This window comes from Manis javanica, chromosome 1 (genome assembly GCF_040802235.1).
Source record: "Manis javanica isolate MJ-LG chromosome 1, MJ_LKY, whole genome shotgun sequence".
NCBI lineage: Eukaryota > Metazoa > Chordata > Mammalia > Pholidota > Manidae > Manis > Manis javanica.
Window position 1 is genome coordinate 96,253,989 of NC_133156.1, and position 22,264 is coordinate 96,276,252.

Here is a 22,264-nt window from a genome sequence, read left to right on the forward strand (position 1 = left end):
CTAACCAGTTCTACTTAGGCTGTGTGTCTATTATGTATGGATGTTTAGTGATTCCAGATCTGAGCTGGACATGTTCAGAAAATTAAGTATATTCTTACAAAAGCCATCTGAAAATAAATTCCATTATGGGCTTCAAATGCTAGATCAAGGACTACTGGAAAGATTTTTAAAGAATTTATGAAAGGGATGGTATATCCTCTGATGTACCCAATGGTAGGAGAATTACACTGGCTTTTTTGGTTTCTGTGATGCTACATCTCTGCAGAATTCAAAATTTTAATCCCTAAAACACCCTCTGAGGTTACTGTGCCTGTGGAATAGAACAAGAATGCCCATTAAGTTTCCCACCAGTGACAGTATTCTGGGCCACAGTTGGGTGTTAGTGTTTTCCAGGCCCTGGCTCATGAGCATGGACATCTTGATTACAAAAATTAAAGTTAATGACTCCTCTTTGTGAATGCCCATTTCCACCTAATTTAGTACTACCTAATTAAATACATCCTGACCCTTACAACAGCCCTGCAGGTCAGGGGTTATTACCCTCGTTTTGCAGAGGAGAAAACTAAGACTTTTGCAGCTTGCACACAATTATTAAATGGCAAGGACAGTGTTTGAATTGAAGTCTGTCAGAATCCAAACCTACTTTCGAATAGCTATACTATATAACCACTGTGCGGTGTGTACGTTCACTGGTTCACTCATTCACTCATTGATTCATTCATTCAACTGATATTTCTTGAACATCTTCTATATGTCAGGCACTCTTACAATAATCACTGAGAATACAGCAAGGAACAAAACAGACTAAGATCCCATTCCTTGTGGCGTTTAATTCTATGGAAGGAGACAGACAGTGCATATAATATGTCATTTGGTGATACATGATACAGAGACAAAGCAAAGAAGAGAGTGAGTACTGTTAAAGTGGTGGAGGAAGCAACTTGCAAAAGGACGGTTAGGGAAGGCCTTCTGGAGAAGACAGCGTATATAAGAAGACCCATGGAAGTGGGGTTGAGAATCATGGAGTCACCACGGAAAGAGCACGGCAGACAGGAAGCAGAATCAAGGAGGCCAGTGTGGCTGGAGTAGAACATGTAAGGTGGAGAACAGTGGGAGATGAGGCCAGACAGGTAAGGGGGAGGGGAGGGGACAGATGATGTAAGATGCCCTCACCCATTAGTAAGGCTGTTGGCTTTTATTTGAAAAGAGAACCCATCTGAAGGTTTTGAGCTGGATGGCGTGATCTGACCTCACATTTTTAGATGATTAGTCCGGCTGCTATGTAGAAAATAAAGTAGGAAGGCAAAGACAGGAAACAGGAAGATCTGTTCGGAGGCTACTGCAGTGATCCAGCAGAGAAAAGACTGGCTTGAACAAACATAGTAACAGTGAATGTGAGGAGATGGGTGGGATTAGATGTATTTTGAACCAGCAGATTTGCTGACAGGCTAAGATTTTTGACCTGAGCAACTAGAATGATCTATTTGCCGCATTTACTGAGGTAGAAAAGCCTAGAGAAAGAAGCAGTTTGGAGAGATCAGGGATTTGTTTGGGAGCAGGTTAAATTTGATTTAAGGTATTTTAAAGATTAAGATCCCAAACAGAACTCTTAATAGACAGCTGGATATATGAGTTTGAAGATCAGAGAAGAGGTACAGAACTGGAGATACAAATTGTTAAGGTCACTGATTTACACATGGCATTTAAATCCATGTGACTGCATTAAAGTAACAAAGTAGCTTGAGTGGGCAGAGTCTGGGCATGAAATAGAGTTGTGCCTATTTTTTATGGAACTATCACCCCATGAACCAGGCCCCATGATGATATTCCATCATATGTGAAAATGTTGCCAGTAACCCCCAGAGAATTAGCCAGAAGAACTGCTCATATTAAAGGAACTGGGTGTGACCATAATCAATCTGCATATATGGTTCCAATGAATTTTCAAGATGTACAGTATAAGATCAAAGAGTATATAGTGATCTGGGATTATGCAAGAGGCCAAAAATTCATGAGTCAGGAGGGTGTTGAAAGATCATTGTAGACACCGAAGCCTTCAGAATGAGCAGTACAATTACAGAGAGAAAATGTACTCACAGTACATGAACAGACCTTTGTTGGTTTGGAAGACAGGCAAAAAGAAACTGAAGAAAAGCTACCTCCAATGTATAGAAAAAAGACTGCCTGCAAGGGATGAACTCTCGCCCATCTCTGTTGTGCCTAGGTCTGGAGGCAATGGGATATAAACCCAAGGAAGGATTCAGGTAGGGCTTCCCTGGGGCTAAGGGGTCTCCTGGGACATAGGACTTTAGCACTAAAACCAGGGCAGTGTTGGGTAAGGCCAGATGGTCAGTCACCCTAGGTTTAGGCCAGAAAGACTTCCTGGAACTGAATATTTGGGCAGTGGAATAGAAGACAGCTTATTTATTTAAGTTTGGTCTGATGGAATTAAAATCTCTTGGTGTTAATTTCCCACCTGAGTTTTCACATGCTTAACACTCTAATTTATGTAGGGATTTCAGATCCCTCTTGGCAAAGAGTGACTCCAGTAAGGGCCTGGTCAGAGAAACCCCATGGTTTGGAGGCACAATGTAAGATCAAAAAGAGTGTGTGTAGTAACAAAGGGACATCATGACTGAGGACAGGCTGCAATGCCTTTAGACACCAAAGGGGCATCTCTGAAGACAGGCGGGGCCAGGTACTGGAACACTATTGAGCACCCCGGGCACATTTTCTGTGGCCATAGGGAGGATAACTGAGGTGCCAGGACCTCCCTCCACACTCTGCCACTCTGAGCAGTCCGGGGCCAGCGCCCTCTCCATTGAGCCTGTGAGCTGTTGCCTCTGCCCGGAACTGCCCCCCACCCCCCAGCACACACACACACACACACACACACACACACACACACACACACACACTCCAGGTCTCAGTTTAGACATCACTTTCTGGACCTTCCCCTGTGGTCACAGCTCACCCCTGAATTTTGGGGGCCCCTGTGACCCCAGTCTGTTAGGGCAACACATTTTATTCACCTTTAATTCCACAGTATTACCCCCTGTTGGGTATAGAGTGAAGGAACGGTGGGTAATCATTTGAATGACTAAGAGGAATTCTTCCTGTTTTCAGATACTCCTGTTAGTCATCATCACTTCTCCTAAACAGCATCTAGGTCCTGGGTGTCGTCAGATCTCGTGTTTTCTGTTAGTTGTATAGAGCTTATTCTGTAACCGAGCAAGAAACCAAGAGGGAGTGAGGTATTGGATGTAATTACTGAGTATGATGACTTTGTAGAGCCCCAGAAAGTAGCTATGGGAGGCACCATCCAATTTGACCATCGTATCAGACCCTCTCATTTATAGCTGAGAAAAGGAACTCCAGACAGAAAGGTGACCGATCACACAGCCAGGTGTAGCAGAGCTAGGATTAAAACCTGGTTTTGGGTTTATATTGTGGATTGCGTAGGAAACCAAAACCCTCCCGATAGCTTCCTTTAACTCACCACCCAGTTTCTGCCCTTAGATCCCTTAGAAACGGGTTATTAAAAGATAACAAGGTAATAGTTATTAGAATAGTAGCAGGGCCCTCTCCAAAGTTTGCCCGAAGCCAGGGGGCCCACTCTGAAAAGAACACAATCACCCTGAGTGAGAACGCCCAGGGGGTGGCAAATTCCGACGCCCGAGGAGCCCAACTCGGCAACACAAACGAAAGCACAGCGCAAACGAGAACTTCCGCCACGTTTGTATTTTATTGTGGAACTGTTTTTTTCTTTTACATCAAATATCCTCAATGGAAGAGGGGATATTGCACACAAATATCATAAAAGCACTACATATTACTTTCACTGAAAACTAATTTTCTACATTAGATATGACTGGATAGGATAGAAGTGATGCAGGATTATAAGACATACCATACACAGCTGCAGACTGACACAAACACCATTCAGAACGAGAGAGGAGTGGGACGTGCTTCTCAGCCAGGCTCCAGACCACTTCTTGTCAGGGTCAGAAAGAGAAGGGCTGCGTGCGGCGCCGGGGCACCACTTTGCCTCGCGGCCCGTGTTCCCAAAGGGCAGCCCGCCTCCGTGCCTCACCTCGATGGCTCCTGTTTTGGGGAGCTCCAAACGAGTGCAGAGAAGCTATTTGTTTTTTTCCCTTCCTTTTCAGTTTTTGATGCTGCCTTTTTTCATGAATAAAGTCACAGATTTTTAAAAAATAGTAAATAGTTTTAATACCAGGTGAATAACCTAATTGCTTTCAAAGAAATGCTCATCCCTAGACTGCTTTTGATGTGTTGTTCAGTTGGTTAAAAGGTAAAAGCGTACAATTCCTTTTGAATGGAAACAGGATCTTCTAAATCTGAAGCACAAAAAAGAGTTATTAAGCTGATTCACATTATCATTACAGAGCAAGAACCTCCTGTGACAGGTGACTAGAGGGAGGCAAGAAGAGCGGCTTCGGGATCATAGAGCAGCTCCTGAGAGCTGAAATTTGGTATCGGAAAATGGAAGGTGGTAAAATTTCCATTAGCAAATGGCTGAATCTTATCGAACGAATATTGAAAAGCTCCTAAATTGCGTAAGCTATTGGAGACATTTAAAACATTCATATACACTGGGGAAACCATTCACTATGTTAAGGTTAAGAAAAAAAACATCTTTTGGAACTCCATGGGAAATGGCATTGGGGTGCAGGGCAGGGGCTGGGGGAGTCAGTCATTGTATCCAGTCCCACCACAAGACTGAGAAAGCATGCAAGGGGGTCGGGTTTTGAGAAAGGGGGCAGAATTAGTTAAAATTCAAAATGGAGGATCATCTCTAACATTTAGTGTCTGTAGAATTTTGCTTAAGAATACTACCGAAAAGGTCATGATGACTGCTCTCTCCGTGGAGTCCCATCCTTTCAACAGAGTGTCAATTCTTTCCACTCAAATATTCAATCTATACAATCAGATTAAGTCATCAGTATGAATAAAGCTCCTAGAAGTCTGTGTCAATCTTTAGCTCTCACCATAAATGTACATGGTACATTGTGATGGCTGTTACTAAACTAAGTAATGTGTGTTTATGGAACTAGCAAAATTAGGTTAGTCACATGGGTAGGAAAGGTGTCTGGAAGGACAGGAGCAACCTGTAATGCAATATTGATTCTCCTGGTATACTCGGGCTCTGTGGTCATCACTGAGGAACAATGGACGGAGAACGATGCGGATATATTTCATAGGAAAAAGAGCCAGCTAACCAGTGACAGCTTCTGTGGATTTTACCATTAAATCCCACTGCATACAAGGAAAAAGAAAAAAGAAAAAGGAGTGGGATATAATGGCTATAATTGAAGATTGGCTATAATTCTCCAAAATGTTTGCATTTTTTAAAAAAGGAAAATGCACACGTTAAATTTCATTGGGGGAAATTAGAAAATAATTCCAACTTCTATCAAAGAAAAATCAACCAGAGGTATCGATTTGGCAAAAAGGCTGGAAATCTATTTCTTTTCCCATGCATTATGTGGACCCAGCCAACTCAACTTAACAACTAACCATTAAATAATTATCTTGAGTATCTAGGTTGTCTCATAAAATAAGCTTGAAGTCCATGAGTTTATACTCTGTGAAATCCATTTTTGTCACAGTGAGTTTTCCATTGTGTGTTAATTTTTTGTACCCTTTATCAATGTGTTATTTGGAAGTACTTGAAAGAAATGGGGTAATAAATAAAAGCTGCATCTCTAGAGAAGCCTAAAAAAAATAGAATATTAATTTTTTTAAAAATTAAACATTTGAAAAATGTAATTCACAGCATTAAGTAGACTGCACAGGTCCTCAGTGAGGGACCCTGAAGAAGCATTGTTGAAACCCTCATAGTAGTTAGCAGTGCAAAACATACACTTATCAGACAAAAATAAACTAAAATGTTAATTTTGAAATAAATAACTAACATAGAAAATAAAATGAGGTCACTGTTCACTACTCCGTAGATCTTAGAGTCTGCAGGAAACCCAGCGTGACAGAGCAGAGCACGGCTGTCACTGAGAAGTTTGCCCCATCTGAATGCCGGGTGCATTGATCTACAACTTGAAACTTGGTGTCAGTGTCCCAGGTTCATAGTTCATAGTTCAAAGATGACAATGATGGAAATGATCCCTGAACTCAACATAATGCACTGTAGGAGTTGGGAATTCATTTGCTTTCAATGCATTATTTCTTTCTCTTTTTTTTCCAGAAAAGAAAATCCCAAAGCAGCTTTTTGCTAGCGTTCTTTGAACTTGGCTCTTTCATCTCATGGTTGAAGATCTTGAAAGAATTATGTAGGATACCACTGGGTGATACACCTGTGAAGAAAGGCCTGGACAAGTAGCATACCATGCCATTCTCCCCCACTCTCAAATAATACATACTCAAGACTTTTATGTTTAGGGAATCAAGGGGTGGAAGGTATCACTATTACTGGTAGTTATGGGGATTTTAATAAATATTCTTACTGTATTATCAGACTTCAGTCTCACCAGAACTTCAAAAAACATTATTCATTATTTTTTTGTCTTATGAAACACTTAAAAAAAAAGACTGTCACTTGAAAATTTTCTTTGCATTTTCCTGTAAATGAAAACATTTGTTAAAAAGGTCATCTATGAAAAATTCTCACTTAGCTAAAAAAAAATTCTGTACATTTGTTCCCATAATTATGCTGAAATTAATGGAAAATTAAAAAAAAGAAGCCAATGTAAGACAAAGGAAGGTAAATACTGTACACTTGCTGAGAACCTCTTCCACCATAAGATTCAGTTTTCCCAGTTCTGCTCAGCAAAGCCATCTCAATATTGAACTGGCAGCAGTAAAGAAGCTACAAAAGGCTCAGCTAGTTTGGCTGAGGACCACAGGTGCAGCGAGGTGGTATTCAACACGCACGACTCAGCATCAAACCGCTGCACCCATCAGATCAGTTTCTAATACCCCACACGCGCACACACAGGCTCCTTTAACTGGAGTATCTAGAATCCTACACGGATGTTTTATAAACTTGCTGTCTCACATTAAAAAATAAGTGCATCAAGTATCTTTGTACATTCAAGTCACTTTCTAAGGCATATTGTCTACCATATGTACTCCCAACCGCTTTGGTATTTGCTTGTTAATTGGGATGGCCCTGGGTGTTTCCGCATGCAGGTGAATTGACTCAGTGGACTAACTTGGTGCACAAATGCTGGGAGCATGCCTTAGATCAATCTGCTTGTGTGTTGGAAGAGTCTGAGAGCTCTGAATGGGGTTCAGCCCACTTGCCTGGCCAGTCTACATGCACTATGTGATGTCAGTGTGCAGCCTTCAAATGAAGCTTCATTAAGGCGTAAAAATCTCACATGACCTCATTGCAGGTTTTGTTCCTTTTGTTTTCTTTCAGCTAACATTGTTTAGAATATTAAACCCTTTTTGATGATTCTGACACAAGTTGAAACTTTGCCTGTGTAGACTATAGAATACAGACTGCCTGAGAAAATACAGCCTTAACCGTGGGTTATTTTTTTCCTTCTTACCCCACCCTGCTCTCTCTCTCTTTCTCTGGGTATCTCACCAGCACTCTCTACCATTACATCTCCTTCACTTGCATTCTGTCGCTTTCTCAGTCCTCTCTCCCACCCCCTCTCTGGTTCTCTCTCTCGTTGTGTACTCGCTCTCCCTCTCTCTATCTCTCTCTCTCTCTCTCTCTCTCTCTCTCTCTCTCTCTCTCTCTGTCTAAGACAAATGCCTCAACCTAACGGAAGTCAGCTGGGTTTGCAGGTGCATGGTTTCCAAATTTCAGCAGAGGTGAACTGGGGTAGGTAATTTTGCAGTAACTTGAACCCTAGTATGAGAATACTGTTACTTCCCTTAGCAACAGCAAAAACTAAGAAATATTAGTGACTTGCATCACCATGACACAATATAGCATTTGGCAGGTAAATAGTTCAGCGACTTATTAGATCAATTGACTTTTTAGAAAAGGTGATTTCAAATTGAAGAATTTCTGGAAACAAAGTTCAAATCTATGGTGTGGCTGGTCTTGGTTTTTACAGTTCAATCTTGCATGCAGGGAAGGATTCATCTTGCATAACCACTGTACTGCTGCTTGCTAAGACCATGATGTTGAGGTCTTGCTGTTTCTCATGGGTCTCCTGGTACCATTCCCTCATCACTTCAGAGTCATGAGTCGGGATCAGGGTCACCTGCACGGAGAGAAAAAATAGCTGTTTAAGGGCAGAGCCAGAAAGCAAATGAAAAAATAGAACAACAGTAAGGTATTAATTAAACCATTTGAAGACAAAAGGGGAAAAAAAGAAATTTTTCTATTTTCCTCAAGAAATGCAAAGGACTTATCAAACTACATTTTTCTACAAAGCAGAATAATGCTGCAAAAAATGAAGTTTTTTGGGGGAGTTAAAGGCTGGAACCAAAAGCAACTAATGACGAGTCAATTAGTTCAAATCTTTAGTGTTAAGAAGTGCTTCTGTTAAGGTGGAATTTCTTGTATTTCCTTTAACACACCAGGAAGTTTTGCATGAAAGATACTTAATTAAAGGAGCTTTAGTTATTGCAGCTCAAAGCCCTGTATTTGTGTGTAACTAACATTTGGTCCTAAGAACAAAGATTTGTATCTTTTAATTTGTGCATGTGGTTGGGGATGGAGAAATGGGGCTGAGTGGGTGGTTGGGTACCGGTCTGAATAGTAACTATTCTGTCTAGTATTCATTAAGCAGCCATGGGTGTTTCTCATGAGATTACATATGATTAACAATTAAATCTACTTAAAATTATGCAAACACAGTTTACTAGGTGACTGCCGAACCACAAGTAAAACTCAGATAAGCAAAGATCTCAACCAAAATAATAAAAAGTGGTTTATGACCAGTCATGATGTTTGTGAGTTAGAGGTGTCCTGGGGACCATTTTTAGCAATGCTTCTCGGTGAAATTTCACATGGGCATTTGATTTTCTAAATGGCCATGTTCCTAGCTTTGGTCTATTTCTGAAATACAAAGGAGTAAAGACAGCTCCTTAGCAGCTCTCACATGCAGATGTGACCAGTTTGATTCACAGGCACATATGCACAGATTAGGGGGAAGGGCAAGGACTCTTAGGCTCATTTTGCAGATCAGTGAATTATGCCTTAGGGTGGTAAAGTGGCTTTCCTTCCAGGCCATGGTGATGGCTGGTGCCAAGAATAATATTTTAGACTTATCTTCTGTGTGTGAAATCCACTTCATCCCCAGGATATTTCATGTGTGATGGATCCATTGGGCACCTTATGTGGACCCACAGTCACAACAATACCTCTTTAAACACGATTCTTTCCCTCTGCCTCTGGGCCCAGACGCATGCAGACACTGTCCTGGGGCTCTTACCTGCATGTTGCTGCCCCACTGGGCCTTCCCATCCAACAAGGCATCCAGGACGGCCCGGCTGGGCTCCTCAGCAGCAGGGTCATTCCCACTCACCACGTAATAGGACGACCTCACTCTCTTGAAAAATTCGACGTCAACATTCTTACTATTGCTGTGGTTGGGAATATAGCACAGGTCCAAATACACTGGGGGGCCTGGAGGCACAGCTGAGGGCTTAGCCGTCTTGGTGGTTCCTGGTCCTTTGGTAAATAAACAAAGAGAAAGCCAGGATCACAGGAATGGAAAGAGACCCTCAGGTCCAGGAGACCCTCCCTACTCATCCATAAAAAGGTCCTCTAGGACATGCAAAGGGGAAAGGGGGAGAGATAGAGTGGGGTGGCATGCATTCCCCTCTCTCTGGTACAGGACATTTAACACTGGCAATTGAAAAAAATACAACGTGGTGGTTTACCATCTCAACAGGAGAAATGAAGAATGGGATGCTTTCCCTTTGTGGACAACCCATTAGGAAGTAAGAAGAGTTTCAAGACCTTCCCAAGAGATGGAACTAGAAAATAATGCTCCTCCTAAATGAGCTGATAATATGCATCTTAACTGGAAAAGTGATCTAAGATGCAAAAGTCAAGGGGAAACATTTGCACTTAGTAAACCATAGTTCAGCAATGTTAGGAATCCATATTAGATCTCATCTGAGAGCAATTGTGCCCACAGCTGAATATAATGTCCTAACATCTGACCTAGTAAATGGTTCAGGCCTTAACTTGACATGATTCCCAAGGCCCTCAGCACCTCAACTTCATTCAAAAAATGGTTGAAACACTGTACCCTTTCCTTAGCATTGTACTCTGAAAAGGGAGGCATCGCTTCCTAGACAAGACTAGTTACCAAACTTTGGCAAGAGGAAGGTCAGAAAGACCAGGCTTTCTCTAGCCAACCAGCAGATACCCTTCTGGGGAAAGAAGCATCTGTCTGTCAAAATTCCCTCAAAAGCCCTCAAAATATCCACGTGTAAGCCTTCCAAAGAATTCCAACACACAACAGAAGTTTGTGAGTCACAGCTCTTCTGATAATTGAAAATGTCTGCTCTTTTCCTTGCATTAAACCACTCCACACCAAATCAATGTTGCTCATAGAAACGCAAACCGAGCGAGCTGTTGGAAGTTGACCCAGGTTTGTTTTAAAAATCAGTACTGCAATTGTGTCTTTTTAGAAATCTAATGGAAAAGCATCTTCAAAGTAAATTCAAATTAACTCACCTTTATTACTTTGCCTTAAAATTACTTCTTTAAATGACAAAAAAAGGTTTTAAAAAATCAATTGTGTGGGCTAGACTGTGTATGTTTGGCAAGTTTGGAAGGAAATTTCAGGGGGCTTGTATCCGAATGGATTTAATGTTTTCTCCTAAGTGCTTTCAGACCAAGAGGTTTAATTACCTGCTGGTTTCCCATTAATTCTCAAAAAAGAACAAATTCAGTTTGTGTTTTACAAGCATATAAAAAGAAAGTCTGAGGAGAACTGAGTCTTGAAATTGATCCTCCATGTTCCTCAAAGTAAAACTCAGGAGCTATAAGTAATACTTCCTAAATTATACTGAATTTTAATTATAAAAATATAGGAATGCTGAATTTTTAATTATAAAAATTATAAAAGTACTTCATTTTAGAGTCCCCAGGTTCATCTATCGGGTTTTCCCTAATACATCAAGGAAATGTTATTTAGATTATTTTCTGCTTTATATGTTTGGGTCGGTTTATATTACTTGGTGAACTGTGGTTGGAAATCTCTGAATGACCACATTAAGCAAATAAAATGCATTAATGCAAATCCCTTGGATTGGTTTGAAACAACAAAAAGAGGCTGGACTGTCAAAGACCTGTTCTGTCAAAAACCCAGGTCATTGCTTAGAACCTGATAAATCTGGGATTTGGGATCAAACCAGGAATGAACAGAAGTCAGGAATATCTGCTCCTGACAAGTAGAATTTCATTCTGAAATAGAATTGAGTCTCTGTTAATGAGACCGTGGGGATAAGAAGAGCCGTCATTGTGTTTCTTCCAGTCAATGTGTGCTGGGTACCCACTGGTCAAGGGAAATCACAGTACTTGTTGGCTGATGAGAAAACACAGCATTGCCTTTACTAGGGATGTTGCTCTAGCCTCGTCATTCTTTTTAATTAAAAATGTGATAACTTTTTATTTTAAAATGTTATGACTTTATTTTTAAAATATTTTAATAAAAAAACAGAACCTAAATCTTATGCCTACAGTGATCATTCCAGGCTTGGCTTGGAACTGGGTTCTCTGTAGGCCTTTGGGAACTCCTGGCATATGTCACCTCAGCTTGATTCTGGGGCCAGGATGGCTGAAGGCAATGCCAACCGAGTCTTCCAGAGAAGCCTGAAACACACATCCTTGGTTCTGAAGATACAGAACAAGGCTGTGGTCGCTGTGTTACAGAAGAGCAAACCCAAGAGTTGCCATCCAGTGAATCAGAGCCTCTCTGGGCCATATGCTGAGCTACCCCCAGGCCTATGGGCCACATTGGCTGAGATCTATACCTTCTGGCAGAATGGAACAGTAAAGGGAAGGGACAGCATCAAGCTGTGCTCTCTCACCTTCCCAGTCCAAAGTCAAATGGAAACTCAAAGGCTCCAGCGCAAAGTGGAACAGTTGAGGCCTGAGTCAGAATGCTGGCACCTTCCACCTACCTGCAGTTGCTGTCTTTACTGACTTGGATGTGGAGGCATTGGCAGCATTCTTGGTCTCCTTGTCTTTCTCTTCTCCACGTGTGGCTTTGACCTCAGGAGTGGTGGTGGTCTTTGTTGCTTTTTCCACTGATTCCTTCTTCTTAGGAGAAGCTACTCTGGACACCTTATCTGAGGATTCTTTCAAGCCTGCTGGTTTTGGTGAAGCCACAGAGGGCTTAGACTTCCCGTCACCCTTTTTGACAGGTGAGGATGACTTGGTCTTTGCACCTGGCTTTTTGGTTTTGGTCTTCTCTTTCAGGTCTTTCTTCAGAGCTTTGCCCAGGTTCTGCTCAATGGCCAAGGCCTCTGGATCCATCATGGACACATCAGGGTGGCGTGGAGAAGGGCTGCGGTCCTGCATGGGGGCCGGAGGGGGATCCATGTGTTTGTAGGTAACTGTTTTGTCTGTGGGGATGGTTTCTGATTCATCTTCTGAGTCGATATTTGCATCAGCTGTGATGGAGGGGCACTCTTCAGTCTCCGGGGGCACATCGGAGTCAGTCTGGGATGGGGCTGACTCGCTGACAGATGTCGGAGGGGTTTCATCACATTGTCGCCCCTGTGGCTTTCCTCCTGGAGGCGGTGGGGCTCCCCCTGATTGGGTGAGGGGCTTCTCAGATTCTTCAGTTGGCTCTTCACTGGCAAACCACTCAAGAGGATTGGGATTAATGAAAGAGGGGGAAAGCTCTGTCTTGGGATGCTTGTATTCACAGGAGGACACGAGGCATAAGTCAACGTCCTGGCGGGCCTCTGGGGGGGACTTTTCTTCAGAGTAGCACAGGTCTGAGGTCTCATAGGAACATGGTGTTACCTGTGGGGCTCCAGTGATGTTCTGTGCTGTCTCATAACAGTATGTGGAGGCATCCGGGGTGCGGAGAGTTGTTGCAGGTGTCTCATAAGAGTAACTTGCAGACTCGGGGAAACTGGCCGTTTTCTCAGGGGTCTCAAAAGAGTAGCCGGTATGTGTGGCCTCAAGCATGTGGCTACCATCTCCAGAGTCATCATAGCCATTGCTGATGTCATCCAGGAACCTTCTAGACCTCTCAGTCTTTTCATAGCTGTAACCACTCACTTCAGGGGTCCTTATGGTCTTCTCACTTATCTCATATGAGTACTCACCCTCTTCAGGGGTCCGTGTGGTCTTCTCAGTAATTTCATAGGCATAGCCAACGTCTTCAGGAATCTTGGTGGTTTTCTCAATGGTCTCATATGAGTAGCCACTGTCACATGGGGATTTTGTGGTTTTCTCCATTTTCTCATAGTAAAAGCCACTCACATCTGGGGTCCGGGCAGTTTTCTCATAAGACTCATATTCATAACTTTCCTCGTCTGGGGACCTAATTGTTTTTTCAGGCTTTCGATAGGCATAGCTGAAGTCACCAGGTGTCTTACCCCCACTGTCCTCCACACCAGATGTGGCCAAATCTCTACTCAAGGCTAGATGGTGTTGCATTGTATCAAATAACATTGAGGCACGGAAGCCATAAGGCTCTGCAGATGCTGCATCCATTGGTGGAGAAGAGGAAGTGTGGCAAGCTGCAATGTTCTCTTTGACTGCAGAGGTAGAATCTGAAAAACTAGGTGAATATAAAGGAGAGGACTCCCTTGGAGTAAGTGGAGAGATATCAGATTTTGGTGAGAGCTTCTCTCCTTCCAGACTTTGCACTTTTTCGGAGGTGAGTGAGGCATATAAAGATATATCTCTGGGAGGAATGACATCAGATAGAGTATCTTCCTGGAGAGGAGAAGCTATCTGAGAAGGAGTATGTGCAGAAGACGTGGATGGGGAGGCCTCGACCTGAGACACTGAGATGAGCTCAGAAAGATCATTATCTTGGGTATAGGATGTTTCCTCCATTGGTGGCATCTTATGTGATAAACTAGAGTCCTGCATGTCAGAAGGACTGTAGTCTACCTCAGTTGGCCCATTTTCAGTGATATGAAGCATACTTGCACCCACTGTAGGGTGATCTGGAGACTGTCGACTGAAGTCCATAGCAAGAGAGTGCTCAGGGGACTCTTGGCCAAATTCAATAGACATCGAGGATTGTTCAGATCTGTAGTCTTGAACTGGTGTCCTGGATTTAGCTGTTTTAGGGGAGAAATCTGGTGGAGATATTGACATTGGTCTTGGACATTCTTCTTTAGATGGAGACATTTCTGTTTCCTGGAAAGTGGTAGGTGTTTGCACAACAGACACTGAAAGTGAGTCATCTACCTCTGTGGAATGAGGGGAGCCAACCTCAGCATGCAGAGAAGGGGATACATCATCTGTTGTTGGCTCTGGAAATGAGCTGGTAGCCACAGAAGCTGTGGAGACTGAGGCCACACCCTCCATATGAGAGTATGTATCTTCCGCCACACCCTCATCTACAGGTGTTGCTGACTTGTCTGAGACAGTGCCTTCAGAAATGGACATCTTAGTGTCTTCTTTAAAAGATCCAAACTGACTGACGTCTATTTGTGTAGGAGAAAGATCTCCTCCTAACTTCCTTTCATATAAAGCCAGCCCTGGTTGAGAACTCGTGGCTTCAACATCGTCAGTTTTCTTTTCTTGACCAAAGTCTTCCTTTATTGGTATAAAGTCTGTGCTTTTCCCTTCCTCTTTGTCTTGGAAAGGATCAGTAGAAATCATGTCAGAAACTGGACTTGTTTGGTCTGGAAAGCCTTCTTTTCCATTCTTTCCTTCAAAGGGGCTTTCAGCACACCTACCAATAGCCTTGTCTTCAGCACCTAGAAAACCTTCATATGCAGACTCTGATCCAATTAGGGGAGGGCTCCGTAAAGGAGACAGAACTTTTTCAATAGGAGACTCTGAGTCAGGCACAGGCTCATCCATGGGGCTTATGGAAACCCTTTCATTCTCATCTTTGGCATCACTGAATTCAAAACTCACTGGAACTGCTGGTGGTTTTTCAATGACTTCTGTGGGGAGGTGACTAGATTTCTCATCAGTGGGAGACTGGTAGTAAGGTGTGTGGCCAGCACTGCCAGTGACAGACTGAGATGGAGACACGACTTCCAGCGTCTTATCCTCAGGACTAGCACAATGCTCTTCAACTGCTTCTTGGGTCACCTCAGGAGACACTGGGGCTGCTTCTGCCTCTGCTGAGACTTTAATCTCATTGGGTGTTAGAGAAAAGTTTACACTACGTTCACCCAGAGGGGTCTTTTCTATGGGTGATGGTGGAGATGGACTCAGGGATGGACTCTTGGACGGACTAAATTTCTCATCTGAAACTGCTGAGATGGTGTCTTTAATTGCCAATGTGGCGCTGGCTTTCACGTCTTTCTCTTCAGAGCAGTAGGCATCCCTTAGAGCAGATTTGCTAAATTTGTCTTCTTCCATGGATGAGGGGGGTGAGATAGTGGAGGCTGACACACTGTAGTCTTTCCCATCAGTGGCATCTGTTTTTGACCCTTCAGATAACCCATTAAGTGATGTAACTGCAAGTTTGGAGTATTCCTGAGAATACAGTGAGGACTCATATTTGGTGATGTTTACAAATTCTTGAGATGGGGACTCCGTCTCCTCATTGTTGATCTCATCACTCATCACGTCTCGAGGTGTAGACATCTCATCCATCGGGGTGGGCTCACTGGATATCTCAATGGTAGACTGAGTGTAGCCGGAGGTGGCAGTGAATTCTTCAGGTTGGTCTTCTCGATTCTCCTCATCAGAAGCGGTGGCCTCACTTTCCGAGCCTCCGGGTAAAGTCTCATCATGGATTGAAGAAGCAGGCTCTCGGGCAGGAGCCTGGGCTCCCGGTTGCTTGGCTGACGTGGAAAGGAATCCGTACTGATCCTCGGCACCACCGGCCCCCGCAGCCTTGTCAACCACGGCCATCACATAGTCCTCAGCTTCAGCTCTTTCGGGCTCATATTCTTCCTCTCTGGCATCCTCAGCTTTGTCCTCCTCATCACCCTCCTCTTCAGATTCCTCGGCTTCCCCTTTCCCCACGGCCTCATCCCTGTCTTCCTCGGCCCGGTCGTCACCGCTGGCCACAGACTCCCTCTTTGCCTGGATGTGCACGTCTGCCTCAGCCCTCGCACTCTCCTCCTCCACGAGGCTGTGCTTGGAGGCGCTCAGACACACATTTTCTTCACCGTCCTCTTCCGGCTCCTCAGCCTCCTCGGTTTCTGCCTTCTCTTCGTAGTCTCCAGTCTCCGAAGATTCTTCAAAACCTGCTCCTTCATCTTCAAATTTCTCGATGTCATCCGCTCCCTGCCGCCCCGCCGGCTCCAGCTCCTCGGGGGTCTGCTCGCACTCCCCCTCCCCTTCGGTGGTGGTGATCCCCTCGTCCGGGGACTCGGCCGGGCCTTGGATGACTTCTGTCTCTTTCTGGATGACATAGGCTTCGACCGGCTCCGTTCCTTTTAGCTTCTCTTCGTCTTCGATCAGCTCCAGCTGAGGCTTGATATCTTTTGCTACATCAACCTCTTCAGCCTTTAACTCTTCGAAGTCCTTGGTCAGGTCCTCCGGCGAGGACATGAGGGACCTCTCAGCTTCGAGTTCTTTGGCGGGGCCAGCGGTTGCTACTCCAGCTGCCGCTGTCACGGCTGCCGCGGTGGCCACAGTGCCCACGGCTGCAGCTACAGCCTCAGTGGTCTTGCCTTCCTTCTTAACAACTTTGATTTTCCCCTTCTCCTTCGGCTTCCCCACAGCAATAGCATCTTTCTTGGCAGACTCTTCCTTTTTGGGTACTTTTGGTTTTAGCGCAGCTGGTTTTTTTGCTTCAGATAGAGAAGTAGATAATTTCTTAGTGTCTTTAGGAAGTTTCTTAATTTCTTTTTTGGGTTCCTTTTCCTCCTTTTTAATTTCCTTCTTTTCTTCCTTCTTAAATTCCTTCTTGGCTTCCTTCAGTGGGGTTTCTTTCTTAACCTCTTTCTTGGGTTCTTTTTTCTCTTCTTTCTTGATTTCTTTTTTGACTTCCTTTTTCACCTCTTCCTTTTTTGGTTTTTCCTCCTTCTTGACAGGTGTTTTCTCCTCCTTTTTAGCCACTTCTTTCTTTGGCTTTTCCTTCTCATCTCTCTTTTCTTCAGATTTCGCCTTTGTTTCCTTTTTCACTGCCTTCTCCTTGGTGACTTTGGATTTGACATCGGTGGCTTGCTTCTCAGCCACCTCTGCTTTCACCAGAGGCAGCTCTTCTTTGCTGAGCACCTCTTTTTCTGTCACCGGAGGTTTGGTCTCTGTTTTCACTGGCTTGTCTTTTTTCACTGTGACCTTTTCTTTGCTTTCAACTTTTGGTGGCTTTTCCATATGATTAGCTTTTGTGACATCAGGGGTTTCTTCTTTAGACTCCTTTCGAACAGATTTGCTGGGAAGTGGTTTTGTGGCTGGCTTCAGACTCTCTCTACTATCAGCCCTCTGTTTCAGCTTTACTTGTTTCACAGCAGGAGTGGCCACCTGGCCAGTTAGATCCTTCTGGGTGGCCAGGGGCTGTTTCAGGAAGTCTAAGTGTTTGAGCTTTTCCAGTCCTTCCAAGATATTGTATTGGGTGCTGTTGCCAGGAAACAGGACTCGGATGATTTTCTCTGCCGGGTTTGCTGGATGCCACACAATCAAAGATGAGACTGAAGTTAAGTAGGGAACTGGGATATCTATTTCTTGACCATTAGGTAGGATCAGTTCAGCCTTGTCTTTACTGGTGCCAGTCCACTGCTGCATAAAATACTGCATTTCCTTGCTGCTCTTAACTGGGTTAAGCACATACATCTCAAGTTTACCAACTCCCATTTTTTGGAAAAGAATGACAGGATCAATGGTATTGCCTACACTTCTGAAGAGAGGTTCTGGCTTCATAGACAGTTTATTTAGGTACTGGAGAGTGAAGCAAGCTTCTTCTATGCTTCTCTTCATCTTGATGTTTGGCTCGGGGTTTTTCAGATTTTCAGGTACGTTGAGAAATACAACTCCTAAGTCAGGAGAGATGAGGTTTTTCATCCAGTCACTATTTGTGGTGGAGCCCTGGGACTGTTCTTCCTCAAGCTCTGCAATTTTCCGCTGTAGCATGCTGTTTATTCCAGGCAAATTGTCATCACCAATGTGGGTGAGCAGGATGGAGTCCACTCGGTCCAAGTGTCGGATGAGCTTCCAGAAGCAGGATTTTCTTTCTGATCCTCCGTTGATGAGCATATTGAATCCATTCACTGCAAACAATGCAGAGTCACCCCTTCCTCCTGGAAAAATGTAACAACAGGGCTTGGAGAGCTTTAGAAATCCACCCGATGTGGGAGGCTCTAGGATATCAAAGGGAGATGGGACTTCCACTGATTCTGAGAGATACTCGGTAAACTCGGAAAGTCCTTCCATTTCCGGCAATATAGAAGCGGAGTTGAGTTTAATATTGATGAAGTCTTGGAGATTGTGTCTGTCAAGATTGGAGTTCTTCCAGTCCCCTTCCTCGGGACAGAATAGGGTTAAACTGGCTTTGTTGGCAGGATGGGTGGTACTCAGTAATTCCCCAATCTGATGTTTGAAAAAATAAGAAGAAAGCAAAAAAGTAAGTTTAAGTCATCACTGAGCCATCACTTCCTTTATTCCTAGTTATTATAGGATTGTGGGATGCACATAGGGCTGATTTCTGGGATGCTGGTTGTGTAAATACTGAAATGTTCCCATACTGGTAGATGAGCAGCCTCTGTCCTGTCCGCACCCGCCCCTGACTACCTTCTGCCTCAACCAGCCCTTCCCTTGCCGGCACCTGTCCTGAGACCTGGTCCACCATCTGTTCTCACCCAGCAGGGAACTCCAGAGCTGTGCTCCCATTCTAAGAGCAGTAAACATCTGGATGATCAGTGCCTGTACGAGGGTGGTTACAGCACCCTGTATGGCACCCCTGGGTACGTGCCATGCAAAAATACCCTTTAAAAAATACTGAAATAGCACAGAGGGTAAGGCTATGGGAGTCACTCCACCACTTCCATAAAATGTTTCCTTTTATTCCTCCAGGCTTGGCAAAAAGGCCTGACTGACACGTTAAAGAAATTTCAATACACTGCACTTGTTATCCCCTTACAGAATTTGGTAGGCACTGAAGGAAAATGTTTGCTGTGGTTTTTCTTCCCCTTGGAAATAAGAACTTACAGACTGCACATTACTACAGAAATTACTGATTCTGGCATCAATTCACAATACTTCAAATTGGTGGTTCATCCAGCAAACTCTCTACAAATACAAATACTTGATTGAAGCCATGATGTTTAAAGCAATGGGGTAATTATATGAGCAAGTGGCCAAAGCTGCCCCCATTTGCTCATGTTTCAGTCAAAGGTAAGACATTTTACTCTGCTACAACTCTTATCCTTCTCAGGATAAGCTGCGTGCAAGCGGCTAAAATCAAATCTGGCTCGTATGTTTTTCAACACACTATTTAGTACCAGAGGCTGGGGATGCAGAAGAGTAAATCAGGACCAAAACAGAGCTGTGGCTTAATGAAAACACTATTTTCCTTCTCAGTCCATGTCATGGCCATATGCACCATGGTCTCGGCTTAGTAAATAGAGATGAGCAGGCCATAAACTCCAGTCTTCTTTCATTTGCAGAAAGCTCATGGATCCACTCAGAGTTTCAGATGAAAAGAGCCCTGTGTCCTTGGATGGTTAATGAGGAAAGGGCAAAGCAAAGACTTCATTTGGTCCACCCGTCCATGAGCCAGCAGGTCTGAACTCTTACCTTTTAGTTTTAGAGTGGTTTCTTCTATCTGTATGACTTCTTTGATACTAATATTCCAAGGCTACTAGTGTGCATATGTATAGAAGGGTAATTTATAGAATGTGAATTGTTCTACATTACATTGCAGTAAAGTAGCCATTTTTTTGTTTTGTGAGCTTGTTCGTCCTACATTTTATGTGAAGGGCCACAAAATAGCAAAATAACAAGTCTTTGACTGTGCTGTTTTCCTCTGACATAACTTGAAAATCTCCTATGAAAGAGTTAAGAATCAGCTGTTTTGGAAGTTAAGAAAACTAAAAAAGCAAATGGTAACCATCCTTTTGAGGGAGTCTTTGTTCAAACCGTGCCGACTAAAGCAAACATGAGGACCGAATGTGGTTTCTTGTCCCATAATTAGCATAGACCCTCATCACAGTTAGGATTCTCTCAATCCTAATTTCCACATGGAGCACATGCAAAGTATTCATGTTCTATAACACATTTTAGAGGAGAAATCTAAGACAACTCAAACTGTTGAATCTTTAATAGTGAAATTTCAGAATTAAGTTTAGTTCACTTTATTTTTTTAAATTCCACCTTAACTGAGGGGTGTGGCAGCTAAGAGTATGATCCCATTGTGTGTAGGGGGTATTCAGTCCCTAGCTCTTTTTATGTGAAGTATGTAATCAAGTTCAAGGAGAAGGGAAACAGACTTGAGGAATAACATCCTACTTTCCATCCTTTCACATCTATCCAGAAAGTTCCTATGAAATGAAGGAAATGACCTCAAAAGAAAACAAGGTTGCTCAGAATTCTGAGGAAGTCAAGGATATGGAAAAACAGCAAAAAGAGGCTGGTGAATGGAAATGATGACATACAAGGGAAAGCAAAAAAGAGAGCCAGCAGTGCCAGACAGGTTTCTCTTCAGAGAGGAAAAATCTAGTCCGTCTGGGATCAGATGCTGTGCATGCCTACTGCACATGCATACCATGCATGATGAAGACAGGAAGGCAGAGATGGGAGGTAGGAGGCCATCATGAAGGAGACAGATGGAACGGGGCAGGGAGGGGCAGGGCGAGGAACAACTACCGGAGCTTTGGAGCTACACAGAAGATACGAAGCCCTGGCCTTCCTCCACAGCCATCTTCTAGACCTGTGTGCAGCACATGCGCTAGAGAGCAAGAGCCTCAAGGGCAAAGATGGGGGCTTTGAGTGACCACTCAATCAGGGCTCATTCAATGAGTGGATGAGGGCAATGAGGAGAAGCCAACAATGTGAGCAGTGGCAAGGAAATATGTGAGTAGGTCTTGGACTTAGAAACAGAGGCTTCCTCTAAAAGGGCTTGGAACTCATCATCAATATGAATGGTAGCTAGTATAGTCCATTATGCTCAAAGTTCCCAAACAGGAGCAAACATGTCTTCTCTGTCTCTACATCACTATTATCTGTGTCTCGCTGATACATCATCAGGCTCAAGAGTTTGCTGCACTGCACTGAACTTGGCCAGTTCAGTATGTGTGGTCCTTCTGAAGTGCATGCCTCGGAAGTGACGTGAGCCTGCTAGCACTTCTCAAGCACACTGATTGCCACCCTCCCCTTGTTACTGCAAAGACAGACAAGAGATATGACTGGAAGAAATATTGCTCAGGACAGAGACAGTCTTTTAAACTACTTTTCCTAATTAAATGCAGGCATGCTGGAAAAGGAAGGAAGATACAGGAAATAAATTACTGCAGATAATAGTAATGAAATCAGATTTGAATTTCTAAAGCATGACCTATTAACTGCATTTCCTTTTATGATTAGGTCACTTGCTCAGCTAATGAGGAATTACAGTGGACAGCATACTCTGGATTTTAGCTAGGTGTTTAACAGGATCTCTGACCTGTGATAGCAGGATTAGGTGGATTTGTAGCCAGCCATATAATCTGCTGCTTTGTGTCAACCTGGGGGGAAGGTCCATGGTAGCTGCCTCAGGTTTCATTTATGTCTTGTCGACTTGGATGAAAATGGTGAGGACATGCTTATCAAATCTGTGGATGGCATGAAAATGGGAGGCACAGCAAAAGGATGGCAGAATTAAGACATTTATGAAAGCTCTTGACATTGAGATGATGAGGCTTAGCCAACTCTAACAGGATGGCATTCTAAAGGGATAAATCTGAGGTCCAATAAACCTGCAGGGGAAAGCACAGGATTGGGAGATGTGGCTAAACGATGACATCCATGGAAAAGACTCAGGGATTTTTAGTTGACAGTCAAATGGATTTATCATAAAGCTAAAAAAGCTTAAACTTACAGGTTCCTCACTGTCATGGTCCTCTCCCAAAGTCCTATACTTAATTGTGTATTAATAATTTTATTTCCTTTTCCTTAAAGAGAGCCCCCAATAATATAAATTGCACAGCTCCTCCCCAAAGCCTGCACCCCCCAACTGGCATTTAATTGTGGATGCTGATGGTCAAAAATTCATTTGAAATTTAATAGAAG

General features: G+C 43.5%; 2 protein-coding genes across 5 annotated transcripts in view; one reads left to right on the top strand and one right to left on the bottom strand.

Moving 5' to 3' along the window:
• Positions 1 to 6,489, top strand: part of MRPS27 (mitochondrial ribosomal protein S27) — a 137,218-nt gene extending 130,729 nt beyond the window's left edge. Inside the window, exons 12-13 of one of the 3 annotated variants that reach the window (XR_012130625.1) lie at positions 4,407 to 4,577; positions 6,221 to 6,489. Coding sequence is in view for 2 of the 3 variants with exons in the window: in XM_037026161.2 (XP_036882056.2) it covers positions 6,221 to 6,355 (135 nt within the window). In the remaining variant the exon portion in view is untranslated. Of the gene's footprint in view, positions 1 to 4,406; positions 4,578 to 6,220 lie in introns of those variants that run through there. The other 2 variants (XM_037026161.2, XM_073235290.1) reach the window with 2 other exon arrangements.
• The window catches only part of MAP1B (microtubule associated protein 1B), a 97,177-nt gene continuing 78,639 nt past the window's right edge, over positions 3,727 to 22,264 (bottom strand). For both annotated transcript variants that reach the window (XM_017651385.3, XM_017651386.3), the window contains 3 exons: positions 12,082 to 18,589; positions 9,375 to 9,613; positions 3,727 to 8,198 (listed from right to left, as the gene is read on the bottom strand). In XM_017651385.3, the coding sequence (XP_017506874.3) occupies positions 8,043 to 8,198; positions 9,375 to 9,613; positions 12,082 to 18,589 (6,903 nt within the window). In that variant the 3' untranslated portion in view covers positions 3,727 to 8,042. The remainder of the gene's footprint in view (positions 8,199 to 9,374; positions 9,614 to 12,081; positions 18,590 to 22,264) is intronic.